Genomic DNA, 19369 nt, shown 5'->3' with positions numbered 1-19369 from the left:
GGATTGGGAGGTAGAGTCTCGCCAGCACCTCACCCGGTGCCAGACCACTCATTTCAGTCACCCTCCCCCTGAAGCCGAGGCCTGGGCCCCTCGGTCTAGTCGAAGCAGCTCTTCAGGTAGAGACGCCACACTTGGCATCGAGATCCTTGACTCCTGTGGGCTCGAGATCATCGAAGCCGGGGTCAGGGAGCATCTCCATTGGCTGGAGTCAAATGAGGTAGGCTGACTCCGTCTCCCCCTTGCCCTTCCCATGCTGACGGGCAGGATGCACCTACAGGATGGCTGGCCGGCCGTCCTCCCACCCCGGTTCCGAGCCTCGAGGCCCAGGACTGCCAGCCTTTCCTTAACAGCTGGGCAGGCCTAGCCTGGCCTGAGAAAGCGAACCATGAGATAAGGGACGGGCTGCCTCTCCACAGCCCGTGTGGATTTGGGTCAGCTGTGACAGATTCACGGGCAAAGGGTCCCCAGTCAGGGACAGCAATCGGGGGAGGAGCCCACAATCGAGGTTTCTGTTTGAGAGGGGAATGTGGTTTTGATTCTGAGGTCCAGAGCCACACTGTTTCATGGTAAAGACAGCCAGAAATAAGATTCTGGGCTACGTGTGTATATGTACACTTTCATCTGGGGAGAGACATTGAACCTGGCCTGCCCCAGGAAGGGATACCTGCCAGGGTAAAATTGTCAGAGGCCCACATCTGACAGCCTTTAGCAGATTCTCCCAATACCCCATACTGGGCATGTTTCCATAGGGACGCTGGTTCCCAGTTCAAGACAGTTCAGCAAAGCTTTATGAAGTAACTTCTCTACAAAAGGCACAATGAAGGGCCCCCAGGGGGCTGTGAGAGCATTGCTGGGGTTAAGGGGAGGCCTAGCAGCAGAAGCCCAGGACCCTGGGGCGGGGGGCTCCCCCACAGCTCCAGCTCACTGCTCCAAGACCTTGAAGGACAGCGGGGTGCCACTCTTGGCAAAGGTCTTCATCAGACTGCTAGGATAGATGCACCCAAGCTTCTCTGGGGTGGGGAAGCCCCAGACCCTGTAGAGGGACAGGCTTAGCCGGTCCCCGATATAGAAGGGACCCACCCACTTGGCGCTGCTGCCGTTCCTGGGGAGGGACAGCAAGAGGACCTGGTCACCCACATTCCACTCCTTCTCCTGGCTCTCCCGTTTGAAACGCCTATTCTCAGCCTTTTCACTCGTCTTCTCAGCCACCCTCCAGTGGAGCTCCAGCAGCTCCCCCATCAGCTGTAGCAGGAAGACATCCATCTTGAGCCCTTCAATGTTTGCACTGCTCATCTCCCACCACAGGGGCTCGGTCAGCCTCTCCTCGCCCCCCGTCAGGATCTGGAACGGCGTGGCCTGGCTGGAGGAGGCCCTGAAGGCCAGGTGCAGCAAGGGCAGGGAAGCTGCCCACTTCTTGCCATGCAGGAAGATGAACTCCTTGAGGGCCCTCTTGAATTCCCAGTAGGCCCCGGAGCTCGTCAGGCAGGGGAACTGGAGGTCCCTACTCAAGGAGGCCACCTGGGCTCCCAGGGCCAGCCCACAGCTTACCAGGACATGGCGGGCAAACTGGGGGCCCTGGGCGGCCTCCAGCCTCACCGGAACACCCCACCTCGCAAACAAGTGCTGAAGCAGCACCTGGGCCACAGCCATGTGTGTGTAGGGCTTCAGCGGGAATGCCTCTACCCACCTGGTGTTGGGGTCCGCCACAATCAGCACGTGCTTGTGGCCCTCCTCGCTGACAGTGACCGGGCCCACCACCTCTATCTGCAGGTTGGACCAGGGAGCGGTGGACCTGAGCGGCCACAGGGACTCAATAACCTTCAACTCACTGCCTGTGAGATTCCGGGGGATACAGAACAAGCAGCTCCTGCAGTAATCTCTCACGTGCTCCTGCATGCCCGGCCACCATCCCAGCAACCGCAGCTTCTTGTAGGTCTCCTCGGGCCTCTGGTGGGCCCCCATGGGGAGGTCGTGCACAGCAAAAATCAGATCCCTCCGGAGTTGCCTCGGGACTACCCAGACCCGGGGCCTCTTGTCTCCCTTGAACATAAGCAAGCCACTCTCTTTGTCGAGACTGAGGGAGTTAAAGGCAGAACTGAAGGGTGAGGAGCTGGATAATTTCTGCCCGGCCTGCAGCTTGGCAATGATATCAGCCAGGGTGCCGTCGCTCAGCTGTAACGCCAGCAAGTTGAGCCTCTTGCCCGTGGTACGGGGAGACACCACAGGGACTGGCACATCGTTTGGCAAATTCCACCACTGGCCGCCCCCCTGGGCTCCCTGCTTGGCCAGGGTGTCCACCGTCACAGCAAACAGGGAACCCCGGTAGGAGGTTCGGTAGATGAACGGAAGGGATGAGAGGCCGGAGGTGAGGGCTATGATGTAGGAGAGCAGGCTTGGGTGAGGTAGCGGAGCCCCGTCGGAGGAGAGGAAGCCCCGAGCCCTCCAGAGGGGAAGGAGCTCCCAGAGGAGGCTGAAGATCCAGTTGCAGTGCGTGAGGAAAACCACGGGCAGGTGGGACTGGCCAAAGCGCTCCAGGCCACAGGCCACGGCCGCCAGGTGGGCATAGGTCGGGGTGTAAGGGGAGCAAGAGAAGGAAAGGGAGACAGGGGGGCTGGTGGGAGATAGAATGTAGAGACCGAAGCCAGCACACCACTCATCCTCCCGGTAAAAGCAATACCCCGACATGTGGATGCAGACAAAAGTGGACAGGTCGGAGAAAGGAGGCAGAACCTGGAAAAAACGAGGCATGGAAGCCGCAGGAGTCAGCAGCCGGTTCTCCCCCAGCAGGCCCTGGAGGAGGGTCAATTCCAGTGCTCTCTTACCCTTGTCCTGTACCAAGAGGGACCATCTGATCAACCATGCTTTGGCAACCCTGCGGCCGTCCCCTGCCCCAGGGTCTACAGTGGTCCGGGAGGCATAGGAAAGGCCCAGGACCACTGGGGTGTCTCCAATGCAGCGGGAAAAATGCTTGAGGGCCCAGGCCATGGCATAGGGACTGTCTCCCCCTGACTGCGGGCCCTCGCTCTCCTCGTCGGGGAGGAGGGGTTTCGAGGTATAGGCTACGGGGTGTTTTCTCCCTGAGCGCTCCTGGTACACGACAGCCGTCAGGGCCACTTGGCTCACCGTCACCTCCAGGCGGAAGGGCAGCTGGGGGTTGGGGGCCGTCAGGCAGAGGGCGGACACCAGACCTCGCTTCAGGGCCAGAAAGGCCTTCTCATGCTCCCAGTCCCACTGCCAGTCCGGCTTCTGCTTGAGGAGCCTGTGCAGGGGCCCCACAAGGGCTTCATAGTCAGGGATGACGTCCCGGTGGGAGTCCATGAATCCCACAAAGAAGGAGAGCGCGGTGAAGTTGCTGGGGATGGTGAGCTGGGCCAGCTGGGCAAGAACCTGCTGGCAGGGAGCCTTCCCATCCCAGGGGATGCCCAGGGAGGGAGAAGGTACCGCCGGCAGGAGATCGATGTCGAGGGCTTCATCCTGGGGGTCGTGCAGGCTGAGGCACCGGAGTATTTCCTCTGAGAGGGAAGAGCACTCAGCCCTGAACACAGACATCAGCGAAGAGTCCAGGTCCTCCTCCTTCTCGGCCGGCTTCTGCATCTCCTGCTCTTCTCCCTGCCTCTCCTCCTTCTCCTCCCTGACTTCTTCCACATTCTGCAGACTCTCCGGGGGCCCAGGGTCAGCCTCCTCACTCAGCTCAGAGACACTGGCAGAGCTGGGAGGAAGGGTCTTCCACACCTTCAGGAAGTTGCCAATGTCAGTGTCCAACCTACACCAAAACAGCAGGACAGAGGAGTCTGACGGAGGAGGTGGGGGACAGCCCGCCCCCAGAGGCCATCCAAGGCGAAACCACATCTGTGGAAGCCCACAGAGCCTCACCCCATTGCTGAGTTTCCCTGAGGCTGGGCCGAGGGCCCGCCTCCAACACGGCACAGCCTCAGAGAGGACCTGCCCGCAGATATTCCCTCCACTCCCAGCATGTGCCGGACGGCAGTGTTAGAGGTTAATCTGGGCTTTGAAGGCTTATCCAATCAAAACCTCATTGACCAAGTGACATGTCCAACCAGTTTTAAGCCAATGGTTTGATAAGAATTAGATGACTGGTACTTCCAATCGGACTCCAGGATGAGCCAGCCGGGGGAGGTCAAGAGAGGAAAGGAGGCCTGACATGGGGCTTGGGAGCACACAGCACACAAACCTCGGCCACATCACTTTTCTTCGAATTGGAGAAATGGGACTGGGGGACCTGGCCCGGGAAGCAGTGCCCTGCCCAGAAGGTCCCTGCCAGGCCCAGGGAACTGGGAGGTGAGCAGCAAGGCGGCCCAGAGTGGGTGGAAGCCAGAGGAACTGAGTTACTGCAAATCAGTTCTGCCGGCAGCAGCACAATGACCTTGGGAAAGTACTTGAGTCTCAGATTCCTCATTTGTAAAACGAGGACAGTGGTCACGTATGTCTAACTCGAGCTGTGAGGATCAAAGTGGGTAAGAAATGTGGAAAAAGTTCTGCTTGGTATATACTCCAGACACAGCTCCCCCTGCACACAATGAAACAAGAACAAGGCGGTTCACCGCAGCACTGGTACCAACAGCATAACATGGAAACTGTTGAATGGCCCTCCACAAAAGACCCCATAAACCTGTTGGGTACTCACATAATGGAACAGAGCATGGACATTAAAGCCAGCCACAGGAACTAACATGGCATACATCTGGGAAAAACAATAAAACATGGCGACAAATGCCAGTTGTGGAATGTTACATATAGTATTGAAGCATGTGTGCAAGACTGTGAAACTGTAAAACCATATTGTAAGTGGTTTACGGATGTGCAGACGTGGGTGGAAGTACAAAGACCTGAAAAACTCAAATCACTCTGCTAACTATTAAGCACTAGACAAACGTTGGCTAGCACCAAGGGGAAGCTTCCAGTCAGCCCCAGGAGCGGCTGGGAGGCGGGGTGTGGAGGGGGGTGCCTGGTCCATTACCTGTTTGGCTTCTTCAGAAACTCATCCAGAGTGGGGCCATCACGGCCCAGAGGATCGTCGGGCACCATGAAGAGATTCCCCGCAAAAGTGAAGGGCAGCAGGCTGGACCCGGGATGGAGGAGGAAACGTCACAGAGGGGCCCTTGACCCACCCACACCCCACTGCCACCTGGTAGCTCCACAGGGGCTAAGACCCACATCTCCTCCCAGCAGGTGCTGATGAGCACCGCTCCAAGGCCCTTCCCCCTGCCCAAACCCCTGCCGCCAGGGACTGCCCAGCACCCGAGGGGAAGGAACAGCCCAATCCCCTGGGAGCTGCCTCACCGATCTTTGACCATAAGTTTCTTGGAATTATTCATCAGGACATGGAGCTGCTCGTTGGTGACGATGATGCCATCTGTCTCTTCTGCCAGCTTTACCATGAACCTGCAGGGAGAGGGGAAGTCGCTAACGACCCAGTACCCAGACCCTCACCTCCCCAGTCCTCTGAGAAAATGAACTTGCAGTTTCCTGTTGAGGTGTGTTGGACAAAAACGCTGCCCTCGATAGCTGGGGAGCCAAGACTCTAGAGCCCATCCTCGTCTATGCAGCCGACTGGGATGTCCACTCGCCCCTGGGAGGGTGAACTGGGATGCACATCCCCCAACTGTATATGTAAACACAGACCCCTATTTTACACATAGGCATTCACATACACAGGCTCAGACACGCACACAGAAAGCCATGCACTTGTCCACATCCATACATGCATTTTTACTTCTTCGGTTTCCACATCTGTCAAACTAACATAAAATACCTACCCTCTATTGCTGTGAGGATTAAACTGAATGAGACAGTACACTAGACACTGAAGAGTCTAGTTCAGTGCCTGCCACACAGCGTGTATCAAGCATTCCATGATTACTCTTCACCAATGCACAACATTCAGGTACATGCCAAGACACACATACATACATGTGGATATGTGTATATACGTATAAAAACACATACCTGAATAAACAAATCCATTTTTCCAAGGATCACTTCTCGAAAGAGGGCTGTGACCAGGAAAGAAAGCAAAGGCCACCCACTTCTCGGCATTCCCTGCAGAGTGCCATTCTGGCAGCCACGAGCATGCAATTCCACAAGTGACCAACAGAGAGGCCTTCTGCAGGAAAGCTACCTTCCCTCAAACCCAGGCCTGAATTAAAGGCTCTTAAAGACCTTACCCAGGGGGGCCAGCTCTTGAAGGAAGGATGCCTGAGCTGCCCTGCCCAGACCTTCCGAGGCTTGAAGGCTGAGTGGGCGCCAGGTCTTGGGGAGGAACAGAACTTCTCCCTGCCTGGCATGGGAGGTGCCTAAGTGGAGGCAAGACCTGGCCTGCTGGACATCGAGTCCAGCACAGGGTCAGTGACCTGGACAGGGCCTTCTCGGCCCCATCAGAGGCAGCATCACAGGCACTGGTCCTGCAGCCACGCTGGGGAGTGGGTGCTGAGCACTGGCAAGTAGGGAGGCATTCAGGCTTTAGCTAGGAGACAGGGCCAATCTGACTCCATTTTCAGAGCCCAGCCAGGGCTCCAGTCTCATACAGCCACACACATACCTCCTCCCAGGGCCAGGGCGGGTGGGAGGAAAAGACTGCAGCAATTCCTTGAGAAAACCTGAGCTTCAACCCAAACTGGCACATAAATCAGCTGCTGGGGGAAGCAGCTCGCTTGAAGCAGCAGGAGCCACCTGGGCTAGTCCCATCCAGAGAAAGCAGAGCACCCCATACTTCATGGGGGAGAAAGCCTCTTAGCTCAGGTAAATTGGGCTGCGGAGTCCCAAATTCAGGAACACCTCTTGGGTTTGAACAGAGCCGACCCTGGAGCCCTCTCCTCTCTGTGTCTCTCCCTCTGCCTACAGAGGGCCGGTGCACCACACCACCCTCTCTGACGTGACCCTCTGACTTATTTGCTTCCATCTCCCCAGAGCAAATGCGGCAAGACTCCACCTGACACACCAGCCCAGCCCAAGCCCCAGGGCCCCACAAGAGAAGGCCTGCAGGCCAGCACACCTATAATCGTAGGTAGTGATCTTCTTGCCGTTCTCGAGCTGAGAGGGGGTGATTGAAAGCATCTTGAGGGAGTGTAGCTTCGTCAGAAAGTGGCTCTCTGGAGGTGAAAGGCAGAAGACAGCGACGGTCAGAGGAAGGGCTAAGTGGAAAAGGCCATGATGGGGACAGAAAGGCAAGGAAAAGTAAGGCATAGAGAGGAAGCCCACTGGAGGGGCTGGGCAGCTGGGGACAGCTCACCTCTCACCCTCCGGTTCTTCTTAAGCTGCCAGGTGGGTACAAACACAGTGACCTCTCGGTGTCCCCGGTTCCAGAAGTACTGCACTGCCATGGCAATGCCCCGGCAGGAGAAGAAGTGCTGGAGGCCATGCCTGGGGTTGGGGGGTGTCGGGTGGGGAGATGGAGGGAATTAGTGAGGTAGCAATTTTCTGCCCTAGGAATGGCCCTGCCTCTCTACCCCTCCCTCAGAACCAGGCTAGGGCAGCACATCTGGCAATGTCAGGGCATCAGCACCACGGGCACCAACAATGCCCCCTCCCCTCTCACCATCATCAAACAGTGAGCACCTACTGGGTCCACTCACCTGCTGTGTGCATGTGTGTGTGTGTGTGAGAGAGCGTGTGTGTGTGTGTAGGGGCCTCCAGGGCAAAAGGAAGGAGAAGAGCTCAGTTTAGGACTGGAAGCAAACAAACATTTGCTGACCAACTGTGTGCTGGGAGTGTGCTCAGCGCAGATAACTATTCTACTGTGTGGGCAAATGAAGACATCCTGCATGTATTTCTGCTAGCACATATACAGCAGTAAGTGCTGTGCAGAGAGAGTGATCTCTGAGAGTTGGCATGGTTGGGAAAAGCTTCACAGGGGAGATCAGTGCTGGACCTTAAGGGTTGGGCTAAACATTTGAAAACTGGCCTGAGGTTGACAGACCCCATGCTATGTGAGGCAGGCTGAAATGGGAAGAGCATGGGCCTGGGCAGTGAGCAGATCTGAACCCAAAGGCCAGCTGGGCCCCTTACTGGCTCTGGGACCTTGGTCAAGATTAATCGCTTCTCTGAGCCTGTTTCTGCTTCTATGAGGGAAGGAGAACAGAAACCTACTTTTGAAGGCTGCTGGGATGATGCCATGACCACCACCCAGCATGCAGTAGCCCCTCAACATGTACCACTTCCCTCCCATCTTTCCCCCATTTGAACCCCATGTCACCTGTATACAGCGGTCAAGAAAGGACGCCCACAGTCTATCACCCCAGGGACACCCTGCCCGAGCCCTCCAGTATCCCCACCCCACCCCAGGTCCGTGGCTACTCACACCATGGCCACGCTGCTGCCGTCAATGACCACTCGCCTCAACCCCTGGTTCCCCGGTTCTTCTGACAGGTTCAGCTCAAAGGGTGTATTCAGGGCCTCGTGGTACCTCTGGAAGCTGGTTACTGTGCTGTTCGCCTGTGGGTGGCGAGGCGGCTGCCTCGGAACCCCCTCCCGAGCCCCTAGGAGCCCCTCCACCTGAGGTTGGTGCTTACGACTGGGAGCCAAAGTGCCGCTGGACTGGGGCCCCTGCCTTCCAGCTTCCCCCTGGCCCTTCAGGAGGGAAGCACTGCCCCTTGACGAAGGCTGGCCCTCACTTGGGAATTTGGCTGCGTCCGGGGCTGGCCCTGGATCTGTGGGTGCCTTCTGAGCTGCAGGCATCTTCGGAGCTCGGCAAGTTCTGGGAGCTGTAGACCCTGTTTTAGCTGTAGTCCCGGTCTGGGCTCTGGGCGTTTGGGGACCTGCAGGCGATGTTTTTGCTGCATGCCTTTTCTGAGTTGTGGGAGTTTGGGGAGCTGCAGGCCCCATCTGAGCGGCTGGCTTTGTGGGAGCCAAAGGCACTTTGGGGGCTGCAGGTTCTTCATGGACTGCCGGCATAATCTGGGTTTCAGGCACTTTGCGGGCTTCAGGCAGCACGGGATTTGTGGGTGGGGTTTGAGCTGTGGGCACTGCTGCAGCCATGGGCACTTTGAGAGTTTCAGGCACTGTTTGAGGTTCAGGTCCTGAAGGAGCTGTCAGCCCCCCTTGAGTGGCGGGCCTCCCCTGAGCAGTAGGCACCCCTTGCCCTGTGGAGGGCCCTGGAAACGGCCTCTCTTCGGGTTCCTTACAACCCCACTGCATATTTCCTCGATCCCCCGGCTCACTTCCAGCTTGGAGTTGGGGTGTAGAGGTCAAAGGTGGCCCTATCTGTGGAAGTCCTGGGCTAGCCTTGTCCGTTACCCCCGAGCCTCCTGAGACCACCAATAAACTCATTACTTTTTTAGGGGTCTCTGGCCTTGGGCAATTCCGTAGGGCTGCCTCTCCTCCTGGCCCCCCATCTGGTCTACAATCTGGGCTTTCCACACTGGGCAAAGGAACCAGCTCCTTCTGTTTCCATCCCAGATTTAAGGGCAAAGGATTCTGCCCTGGCAGCTTGAACTGAATGGGGCCCAGTGGCCTCTGCCAGAAAGGGAAACTGAAGCAAGTCTGGGACAGGAGCCAGGCCAGGTGGAGAGAATGCAGTTCATTGATCCTCCAGAAGGTTGCAGCAATAGTCCCCGGCCACAAGGGCCCGAAGGCTGGCCCCGGGGTCCAGGACTTCCAGGGCGAGCACACACTCAGGGCTGACACTGGAGGCTGGAGAGGGAGCTTGTCTTCCCCCCTCCGGGCCTGCCGCTGCTGGGACGAGGCTTGTGTGCGGTCCGCAGGGTCCTGGCTGCCGCTGGCTTGTACTGACCCTTCCTCACAAGCACTGTCCGTACCACCTTGGTTGTTGGAACCAACCCTGGAGGAAACCCAAGTTTGTTGGAAAGGTGGTAAGGCCAGTTAGGTCCCAAACTCTTTCCCTGGGGTTGGGCAGAGAAGCCAAACGGATTCTCCAGAACTTACCGTACCAGCTGGTTTGCTGTCTCCAGCTGAGCGTTCTGGCCTGGGATGAGGGCCCCCATGGCGCCTAGGCTGGTTAACCTCTTTGAATTATCTGGGCTCCCCATCTCCAGAAAAGGCCCGGGACCGTCTCCCATGGACACCATGGCTGGACCTTCCTTCTGCTGGTGGGCTGGGCAGATCAGGAGCTCGGGGTCCGAGCGGGAGTCGGAGGCGCCAATGCAGCCGAGCCACTGGATGATGTCCTCCTTGCCCGCAGCGTCCCGCACCAGGCTCAGCAGCAGCTCCTGGACTGCCGCGGGCAGCTGCAGCAGGTCCCCTGCATACTGGTCACCACGGATCCAGACCAGAGCCCCAAAAGCCCGGGTCACCTCGGCTTCCCAGATGCCCCGGGGGGTGAGCAGAGGGGCAGGGCCCCAGCGCAGCCGCCCTACCAGCTCCTCCAGCCAGTTCTGGGTCATGATGAAAGACTCGGTCAGCCCGCCCACCATCAGGGAGCCCGGCGGACCAGGCACCAGGTAGGCCAGCGTGCTCCAGCACAGGCAGTCCAAGAAGAGGCCCTGGGCCCCAAGGAAGGCGCAGTGCAGGGCCGCCGGGTAGCGGACCTCCTTCCACAGCTCCGGGCTGCACAGGCCCTTCAGATACTCCTGAAGCCGGTGGGGAGAGCACAAAGGAAGCCAGCCGTTACGGGCCTGCCACTGGCACTCACTCCCCTCACAAGCACATGCCCTGCCCCCGCCCACCATAAGCCAAAGGACACCCCCGGCCCAACACTCTCTCCCTGGTCCTGACTCCTCACACACCCATCTCTTTCCAGGGAGCTCTGACAGATGTGGGGGGCCGGAGGGAGGGCGAGCACCTGGGCTTGGAGTCGAGGGCCCTGGTTCTAGTTCCAACCTGACCTCAGTACGTTAAGGTTACTGTGGGAAATTTGTCATCTTCTCAGGGCCTCAGTCTCCTCACCTATAAAATGACGGATTAAATTAGATACTCCTAAGGTCCAGTCCTACCCTGGCGTTCTAGAATTGTGAACTAGCTGGGGGGAGGGGGGTGGCACATTACTGAGTACCCTCCACGTGCCAGGAGCTTATGTGACCTGGAGCAGGTTATCTACCGTCCTTATGCCTACGTTTCCTCATCTGTAAAATGGGGATAATGGTTCCCACCTCATTAGGCTATTATGAAGCTTCAGTGAGATAATACAAAAGAAGTGCTTAGCTTATGCCTGGCACAGCCTATTCCCATTTTGCAGGCTCAGAAAGGCTCTATTGCTGACCCAAGGACACACAGCTAGGGTGACTGGGTAAGGACCACAGCCCACATCCATCTGACTCTGCAAGCAGAGCTCTTTGCACGTCCTTGGGCTGACTACACAGTGACTCCAGGGTAATCCACTGAGATTCTGGTTAATCCCCCTGCAGAAGGTCTCCAGCACAACCTGTACCTGTAACCATGGTAACTCTGCTGCCCGGAGGGGACAGAGGAAAAGGTAAGTCGCTGGGCCATTATCCAGGGGATCCCCACAGATACGCACAATGGCTGAACCAGAAGGGAAGCCTCTGGCCCTCTGGGCACCAGGTCCTTGTGTTTCCAGGGCTCACACACTCAGTCTTTAGCAGTCACTGGGACAGGAGAGGTTGGGTTCCTCCACCCTATGGCTGAGTTCCACCAGCATGACACCATGAGCTCCAAGGAGCCATGGGCACTGCCTCTTAATCAGCCAACTCTTGATGACTGTATTAGCCCTCAAGTCCCTCCTCATGCCTGTGTCAGTGATAGTCATCCCTCTTCCCGCTTCCCCATGACAGTTCCATTATGGAACAAATGCTCCATTTTGGATCTCCAGCAGCCAGCCCAAAGACCGTTCTGGCCCCTCTGCTCAGTACCCAGACCATCCCTCCCTACTCAGGCTTAAGCTCATCTCTGCCACACGGCCAGGCTATGGACCTCCAACACCTTCCCCAAAGGGCCTAAGGTACACCCAGGCACTTAGGCCCATGTCTAACCCCTTTTCAGTCAGTCCAAAATCAGCTCAAACTCTGATAGACATCCCAAGCCCACCCCTCTCACCCAGAACCTCAGCTGGTCTGCACTGCCTGGCAAGGGTGAATCTGACCAGGTGGAATAACTCTCATAGACCTGCACAAACTCCCCCACCCCATGCACCCCACGTTCTAACTACATGAAAACAATATGTAAAAATGAAGAGATGTGCTCGGGAAGAAGATGGTGGGTGGTTTCTTTCTCCTTCTGCAAAGACCTTAAAATATTCATTGCTCCATGAACCATCCATATTTTTAAACAAAAAGATATATTGGAAATGAGATAATTTTCAAAACTGCTATTTATTGAATACTTACTATGTGCCAGGCTCTTTACATACATCAGCTCATTGATTCCTCTCTCAGTCCTATAAGGAAATTACTATTATCCCCATTTTAGGTGAGCAAGGGAGGGCACATGTCCGAGGTCACACAGGTCGTAGGCTGGGACACTTAGGCCCTCTGACTCCGAAGTCTGGGGTCTTAACCATGATGCTGTCTATACTTTAGAGCAAAAACCGATATGGAAACAACAGGCATTTACATCCAGGAAATATCTGAAGCCATTTTCCTGCTTAAAGCCCACCCAGACCTTTTTCTCCAAAAGGAGAAAAAATAGAGAAGAGGTAGGAACAAAATAAGCACAGAAGAATGTGCATTTGTTAAGATATGTTGCCCAATGTCCCGCAAGTCATTTTTCAACTTGTAAGTTAAATAAAAACAATACCACCAGGTGGTTTACTACTGCTCTATGCTTGATCAATCCTGACTTAGGATTCTCCCTTCTCCTAAGTCGGTTGCTATACATCGTCTGCTTTCCAGAACCACCCTACATTACACCGCAGGATACTCAAAAAGCCCAAAAACACGGCAGCACCAAGACACTCTGGAATTGGGAATGAAAGAGATTAAAAGGTGAACTAAGATAAAGTTGTTTGAGGAGCAGTTAGATCTGGGAGCCCACCCACCCCTCTACACAAAGGCTGAGCAAGTACCTCCCTACCCACTGGAGTTTGTTCTGTAGAAAGTAAAAGACAAGGTCTTAGGATCAGAGGTTGATCAGCATACCTGAGGGTGTGGGTACCATAAAAATCATGAAGGAAGAGAGGAAGGCCAGTAGTGAGGTCTACAGTGAGTGCTGAGTGCAGAGAAACTCATTCTTCCCATATAGAGACTCCGCAATAGTAACTGATGATGGATGAAGACAGATACTCACACAGAGGGGTCTCACTGGGGCACCTCAGAGCAGTGGGGGAAACTACAAGCTTCCAGAGAGAAAAAAAACTTCTCATACAAAGGACCAGGGACCAAGAATAGCTTCAGATATCCCTAAAGCAAGAAGTGAATGGATTCATGCCATCTCATTTCTTTTTTTTTTTTTTTTTTTTTTTTTGTGGTACGCGGGCCTCTCACCGCTGTGGCCCCTCCCACCGCGGAGCACAGGCTCCGGACGCACAGGCCCAGCAGCCATGGCTCACGGGCCCAGCCGCTCCGCGGCACGTGGGACCCTCCTGGACCGGGGCACGAACGCGCGTCCCCTGCATCGGCAGGCGGACGCCCAACACTGGGCCACCAGGGAAGCCCAATGCCTTCTCATTTCTGAAGGAAAATAATTTTCCATGTATAATTTGATACCAGCCAAATTGTCAATCAAATGACCATCAGATATGCAATGTAGACATGCATGTATGCAACCCCAAGAGTTTACCTCCTATAAAACCTTTCTCAGGAAGCTACCAGAGAGCATTTTCCAGCAAATCAATGAAAGAAACCAAGAAAGGAGACCCAACATAAAAAAAAAGCAAAGACAATCTCCAGGAAGACTGTGGAGAAAAATCTCAGAATGTACTCATCCATTCAATAAACACTACTGAGCACCTACTACCTGTCAGGCACTGTTCTAGGAGGCACAGAGGACGACTAGTTCAGATTGGAGAGTGGGACTCCAGAAGCAACATGCTTGTTTCGGCACCATCTTTCTAACTTGATGACGCTACTGAAGGACGTGCTCCACCAACTCAAGACAAAGACACAGCGTCCAGGAAACGAGGTATCTAACAAGGAAAAAAGGCAAGAGGATGCCAAGAATGACAGCAAACAGGAGTCTCAGGATGACAGCTGTGCAGTCCTGACCAGACAGAAAGAAGGCTGCCCCCAGGAAAAAATCTGGAACTGACAGACCATCTTGAATCGATAGATTGTCCTTGTAGAAAACTGTAGTGAGAAGCTACTGAAAGTTATAAGAATTAGCAACAGGTACGAAGGAAAACAAGCAAACTGGAAAGGAGTTGAGTTCTTTACCTCAGGGAACTCGAAAAGTAAGAGAGAAAAGCTAATCATAGGGGCTTCCCCGGTGGCGCAGTGGTTGAGGGTCCGCCTGCCAATGCAGGGGACGCGGGTTCGTGCCCCGGTCCAGGAAGATCCCACATGCCGTGGAGCGGCTGGGCCCGTGAGCCATGGCCGCTAAGCCTGCACGTCTGGAGCCTGTGCTCTGCAACGGGAGAGGCCAGAACGGTGAGAGGCCCATGCACCGCAAAAAACAAAAACAAAAAAAAGACCTAATCATAGTGCACTTCAACACTTAGATGTAAATGATATTTGCAAGGGCATAATGTTGCAAATACTAAATACAGATTTAACAGAAAAATGAAATATAACTATACTGGGAAGAAAAAAGGGATGGCAATATAAGGGAGATAAATCCTCATCTATAATTAATAGAAAGTAAAATGATATCTAAAATTGATTAATCAAAAGATATAGTAGCTACATATTTTTTTAGGAATGTGGAGGTGTAGAAATGCCAGAGCAGATATTTTCTATGGGGAAGAGCACTGAAGAGGGAGTTGGCAGGGGCAAGGCAAGGAATCACTGCGTTATACTGTAAGCTTTTTAAAAATTATTGGACTTTTAAATTATGTATTATTTTGATAAAAGAAAAATTAAGTTTAAAATAAAGGAGAAGTATAAGGTGCCCACAACACAATTAGATGTGCTGGTAAGTGTTTAACAATCATCCAGTTATGGGGGAAATAGTCCCGATTTGTAGCATTTGCCAATTTCTGTGGTGTAAATACTCCTTCCATGGTTGATTTCAAACTACCAACAGGACTCCATTGGCTCAAAAACTTCCTGAATTTTCAAAGATGGGTCAGCAGGAGTTGGTTCCTGCACAACCCTGGCCACTACCAGCTTCCGTGGTACTGCTCAGTCATTGTGGGCCAGGGACAGATCAACTTCCACCTGACAGCAAAGCCCAAAGTCAGCAAACCACACCCTGTCCCACAGCTCCCCACCCCAACCTCTGGCTCCCCATCACCTCCCTCCCTCCATCGTGTCCAAAAAGGGGAGAATCAAGCTGTCACCTGTCCTCTCTGCGCCGGACCCTTCTCTACATCGTTGCCAAGGAGGACAGAAGAGCTGAGCAGGGCTCGTCTCTGGGCAACTTTGATCATTAGTAAAAACCCTCCTTTCCACCCTGAGATGAGGCTGATTTCACCTCAGAAAGGCCAGGTATCCCCAGTGTTTCTTTTTGCTGCCTAGGAATGTGATTTCCAGCAATGTCCTCATTATTTTTTAAATCCCACCACAAGAAAACTACTTAAAGGCACTTCCGAGTTCTACAGAGTTTTTCCTGGAAAACCAGTGCATATAATGTAGAAAACACCCGGGCTCTTCTCCAGAGAAGCCTGTATCCTTCTTGACCCCTCCTCCCCCCATCCATCACCCCTTCCCCATCCTACAACCTCCAGTCTCACTGAGGCCCCTCTGCCAGCTGGCCTGTGTATATTAGGCCATTATCCAGGTGTGTGATTCTGTGCCCCTACAGCTGGGATTGGGGTCAGCCACAGCACCTCCACATGGAAACCACAAGACATCCTTATACATGGGAAATTTTCCTGTATCAGATTGTTGGGCCTTAGAAAGCATTTAATCCAAGCTTCTCACTTTGCAAACAAGGAGACCAAGACTCAGAGAGGGAAAAGAGCTCATTCTAAGTTATACAGCGAGTTACAGAAACAATAACTGATATCTCTACTCCGTAACTCTCCACGTTTGTGCAAGTCCATAAGAACGCCTTATTTCAATTGACTCTCACAACTCTGCCATGAAGTGGGTATTATTATATTGTTTTATAGATGAGGAAATAGGCTTAAGAGAAGGTCAATGATTTGACCAAGGTCAGCCAGTTAGAAGGTAGCAAACCCCAACCTCCAACTCTCTCCACCACAACCCTCTGTCCCAGCAGTAACTTGGTGACAGCAAATTGCACCCAGATCTCCTAACTTCTGGAACAAAACCTGATCCTCCCCACCTTCCCTGCTCTCCTGCTCCAAAGCTCCAAAAATCTCTTCTTTCTGCTCATTCTGTGCAATAAGGGAGGGAGTTACCCAGAACCCCTCATGTTGTTTCCATCTTAAATCATGCTTTTCCCCGGGGGAAGACAGAGGGGAAAGAGATGATAAGATGGGGGGAATGGGGCTTCCCTGGTGGCGCAGTGGTTGAGAGTCCGCCTGCCGATGCAGGGGACATGGGTTCGTGCCCTGGTCCGGGAGGATCCCACATGCCGCAGAGCGGCTGGGCCCGTGAGCCATGGCCGCTGAGCCTGTGCGTCCGGAGCCTGTGCTCCACAACGGGAGAGGCCACAACAGTGAGAGGCCCGTGTACCGAAAAAAAAAAAAAAAAAGATGGAGGGAATGGAGAAAGCCACTGGTTACACTAGCAGGGCCTGAGGTGTGAGGGAAAGCCGGTGGGCCCAGGAACTCTGAGGCAGCAGTGGTAGCAGGAGTAGCCAAGCCTGGAGAAGCTGATGGAGGATGTAAGCGGGGCACAGGCGAGCTAGACACTTCAGAAAGCACCAGTCCCATAAAAGGGTGAGCAGGTGTATTTCAAATTAACAAAAAGATTAAGAACCCGGGACTTCCCTGGTGGTGCGGTGGTTAAGAATCCGCCTGCCAACGCAGGGCACATGGGTTCAATCCCTGGTCCGGGAAGATCCCACATGCCGCAGAGCAACTAAGCCCGTGCGCCACAACTACTGAGCCTGTGTGCCACAACTACTGAAGCCCTCATGCCTAGAGCCCATGCTCCGCAACAAGAGAAGCCACTGCAGTGAGAAGTACATGCACCACAACGAAGAGCAGTCCCCGCTCGCCACAACTAGAGAAAGCCCGCGTGCAGCAACGAAGACCCAACGCAGCCAAAAATAAATAAATAAATAATAAACAAAATCACTCTTACTTAAAAAAAAAAAAAAAGATTAAGAACCCAAAACAATCCAGAGGCTCCTCTTGTTAACCTACCCTATGCCAGCTACTGAAAAGTCTCCATCTCAAGGGTTCCTGCACATCTGCTCTCCAGGCAGGAACCCCTCCCCTCCCCCAGTACCTCTGTCAGAACTGGAAAAACTGCTGACGAAGCAGCCTAACAGAGGGGCTGAGGGAGGAACTTTCCAGCCTGCCTGCCCACTGGCCAGCGTGTTCTGGGCCTCCCCCACCCATGGCCTTGACCAAAATTAGGAGATTGATAGAGACCCCACTAGGGAAGGGGTGTGTGTTGGGGTGGGTGGGTGCATGGGGGAGCAGGTGGTCTGGGGCTGAGGGAGGCTATAGCATTCCTACCAGGAAATGATAAGATAAGGGAATCTAGGGGAAGAGGGAGACCTTGGCCACGACTGGGGAGTCAGAGGGAACCTGAGAGGCCCAAGCGGAGGAGAAGCTTATGAGAGAAGCCAGGGCACATGCGATAGAGGCACACTGTGACCTGGCCTGTCCAGCGTCCAGCCCCACACAGCAAGCCCTTTCATCTGAAAGCCCACAGCCCTCCTCCCAGATTCCCACCCATCCCCTAGGGCTGCTGCCTTCCAGGGCTGCTGCAGCCCCACCTCTGAGCCCCTGCAAGAGGCTGCCTAGAGCATCAAGAGTGGGGGGTGCGGAGCCCAGAGCCCTGGGTTCTGGTCCCAGCCCCTGCCACGCCCCACCTACCCGACCCTGAGTGCTCAGGGAGGCCCCTTACCCTCTCCAGCCCCCAATTCCTCATCTGTAAAGTGCCCGCATTAACCTAGAAGCATCTTTAATGCCCCTTCCAGTCCCAGCACTCTGAGAGGCTCCAAGGGGCAGCCCAGGATTTAAGGAGACTTAAAAGGCGGCAGAAAGACCTGGGCCTTCCAGGCTCTTGGTGGAGAACAAAGAGGTATGTTGCACAGACTACAGAAATACAGGACCTTAAGTTGCTCCCCAGATGGAGGAGCAGGCTGTAAGTGCGGGGCCCTGGCCAGGGAAGGCTCACGGGGGGGGTCACACGACGCCGAGCCTCTCTCAGCGCACTTGAGGGACAGAAGTGACACGCAGGAGAGGGGTGGGGCAGAAAAGAAAGAAGGAACCAGAGGGAAGGACCCAAGGCTGCAGATCTGGAAAGGCAAGAGGATGGCCCAGTACCTGCCCGCCATACTGCCGAATCCAGGTCGGGGGACCACAGGGGACCCCTGAGGGGGCGGGGGGGGCGAGGAGCGAGAGAAGGGTCTGGCTGGAAGCGATAGGTGGGGAGAAGTTGTTTACCTTGGCTCTGCCCATGTTCTCCCTGGGCCCCTCGAGCTGCAGCCAGAAGTAGGGGGTGTCCGGGCGGCTCTGGAAAGCGTTCAGCTTGACCCTGAAGATGCGCTGCACTTGCAGCCGCTGCCGCTGCACCCGGGGCTTCGACTTGGTCTGCACCATGAACCATTCCTGCGCCGGAGGGTCGCCCCCGGACAGGAGCATGGCTGGCTCGCCCGCCCCAGGAAGGAGGGAGCCGACAGTGCCACCGGGGTCCCCCGGCCGAAGGCGCCTAGGCCACGCCCCCTCCTCCCGGCGGCGCGCCCCCGCCTTGGCGCGGGTCCTCCCGGCTCGCGGACCCACCCGCCGCGACTCGGGCGCCCTTCCTCCAGCGCTCCGAGCCTTTCAGCGGCGGCTCCCGCTACAATCTCTTCCTGCCAGGGGTTACAGCCGGGGGTGGGACCAGTCGGGCTCCCTTCCCTCCGCCCCCAGCCTTCCCCCTTCACCACTGCGCCAGCCCCTCCGGGATGAACTTTAGCTGAGTCGGCTGGGTAGCTTCAAGGGGCGCGGAGGGAGGAGGGAGGCGGCGGGGATGGGGGTGGGGAGGGTCTTGGAAACCTCTGCCTCCCACTCGAGTTTTGGGCCCAGAGCCAGAATCCGGGGGTCAAAGTTAATCTCCTTCCACATTCCCCTTTCCCCAGTGGGAGGGAAAGGGAAGGAGGGGCAGTCGGGTGGGGGGAGAGGGGGTATGGTTTCAGGGACCCGGCCTTTCTCTCCGTTCCTCCTGCCCACCCTGACGCCTCCCAGGCCTCCCTGGAGAACAGAGACCTGCGCCCCTCCTTCCCTCTGAGGAAAGGGTTAAGGGAGAGCAGGGTGGGGAGCCTGGGAGGCTGGGGCCTG

At 55.2% G+C, this 19369-nt stretch overlaps 1 protein-coding gene across 1 annotated transcript; it reads right to left on the bottom strand.

The window, feature by feature from the left end:
• Positions 1 to 257: 257 nt before the first annotated feature.
• NYNRIN (NYN domain and retroviral integrase containing) lies at positions 258 to 18874 on the bottom strand. Its single transcript, XM_027110955.1, has 8 exons — positions 18497 to 18874; positions 9901 to 10544; positions 8318 to 9796; positions 7250 to 7380; positions 7013 to 7109; positions 5302 to 5403; positions 4979 to 5080; positions 258 to 3763 (listed from the first exon to the last, which is right to left on the bottom strand). Exons 1-8 carry the CDS (start codon positions 18692 to 18694, stop codon positions 922 to 924), a joined length of 5595 nt encoding a protein of 1864 aa, XP_026966756.1. The 5' UTR covers positions 18695 to 18874; the 3' UTR covers positions 258 to 921.
• Positions 18875 to 19369: the final 495 nt, after the last annotated feature.

This window comes from Aethalodelphis obliquidens, unplaced genomic scaffold (genome assembly GCF_003676395.1).
Source record: "Aethalodelphis obliquidens isolate GAN/ISIS:26980383/991018 unplaced genomic scaffold, ASM367639v1 scaffold10, whole genome shotgun sequence".
In the NCBI taxonomy this organism is placed as follows: Eukaryota; Metazoa; Chordata; class Mammalia; order Artiodactyla; family Delphinidae; genus Aethalodelphis; species Aethalodelphis obliquidens.
This window is presented reverse-complemented; position numbering and strand designations above follow the sequence as displayed.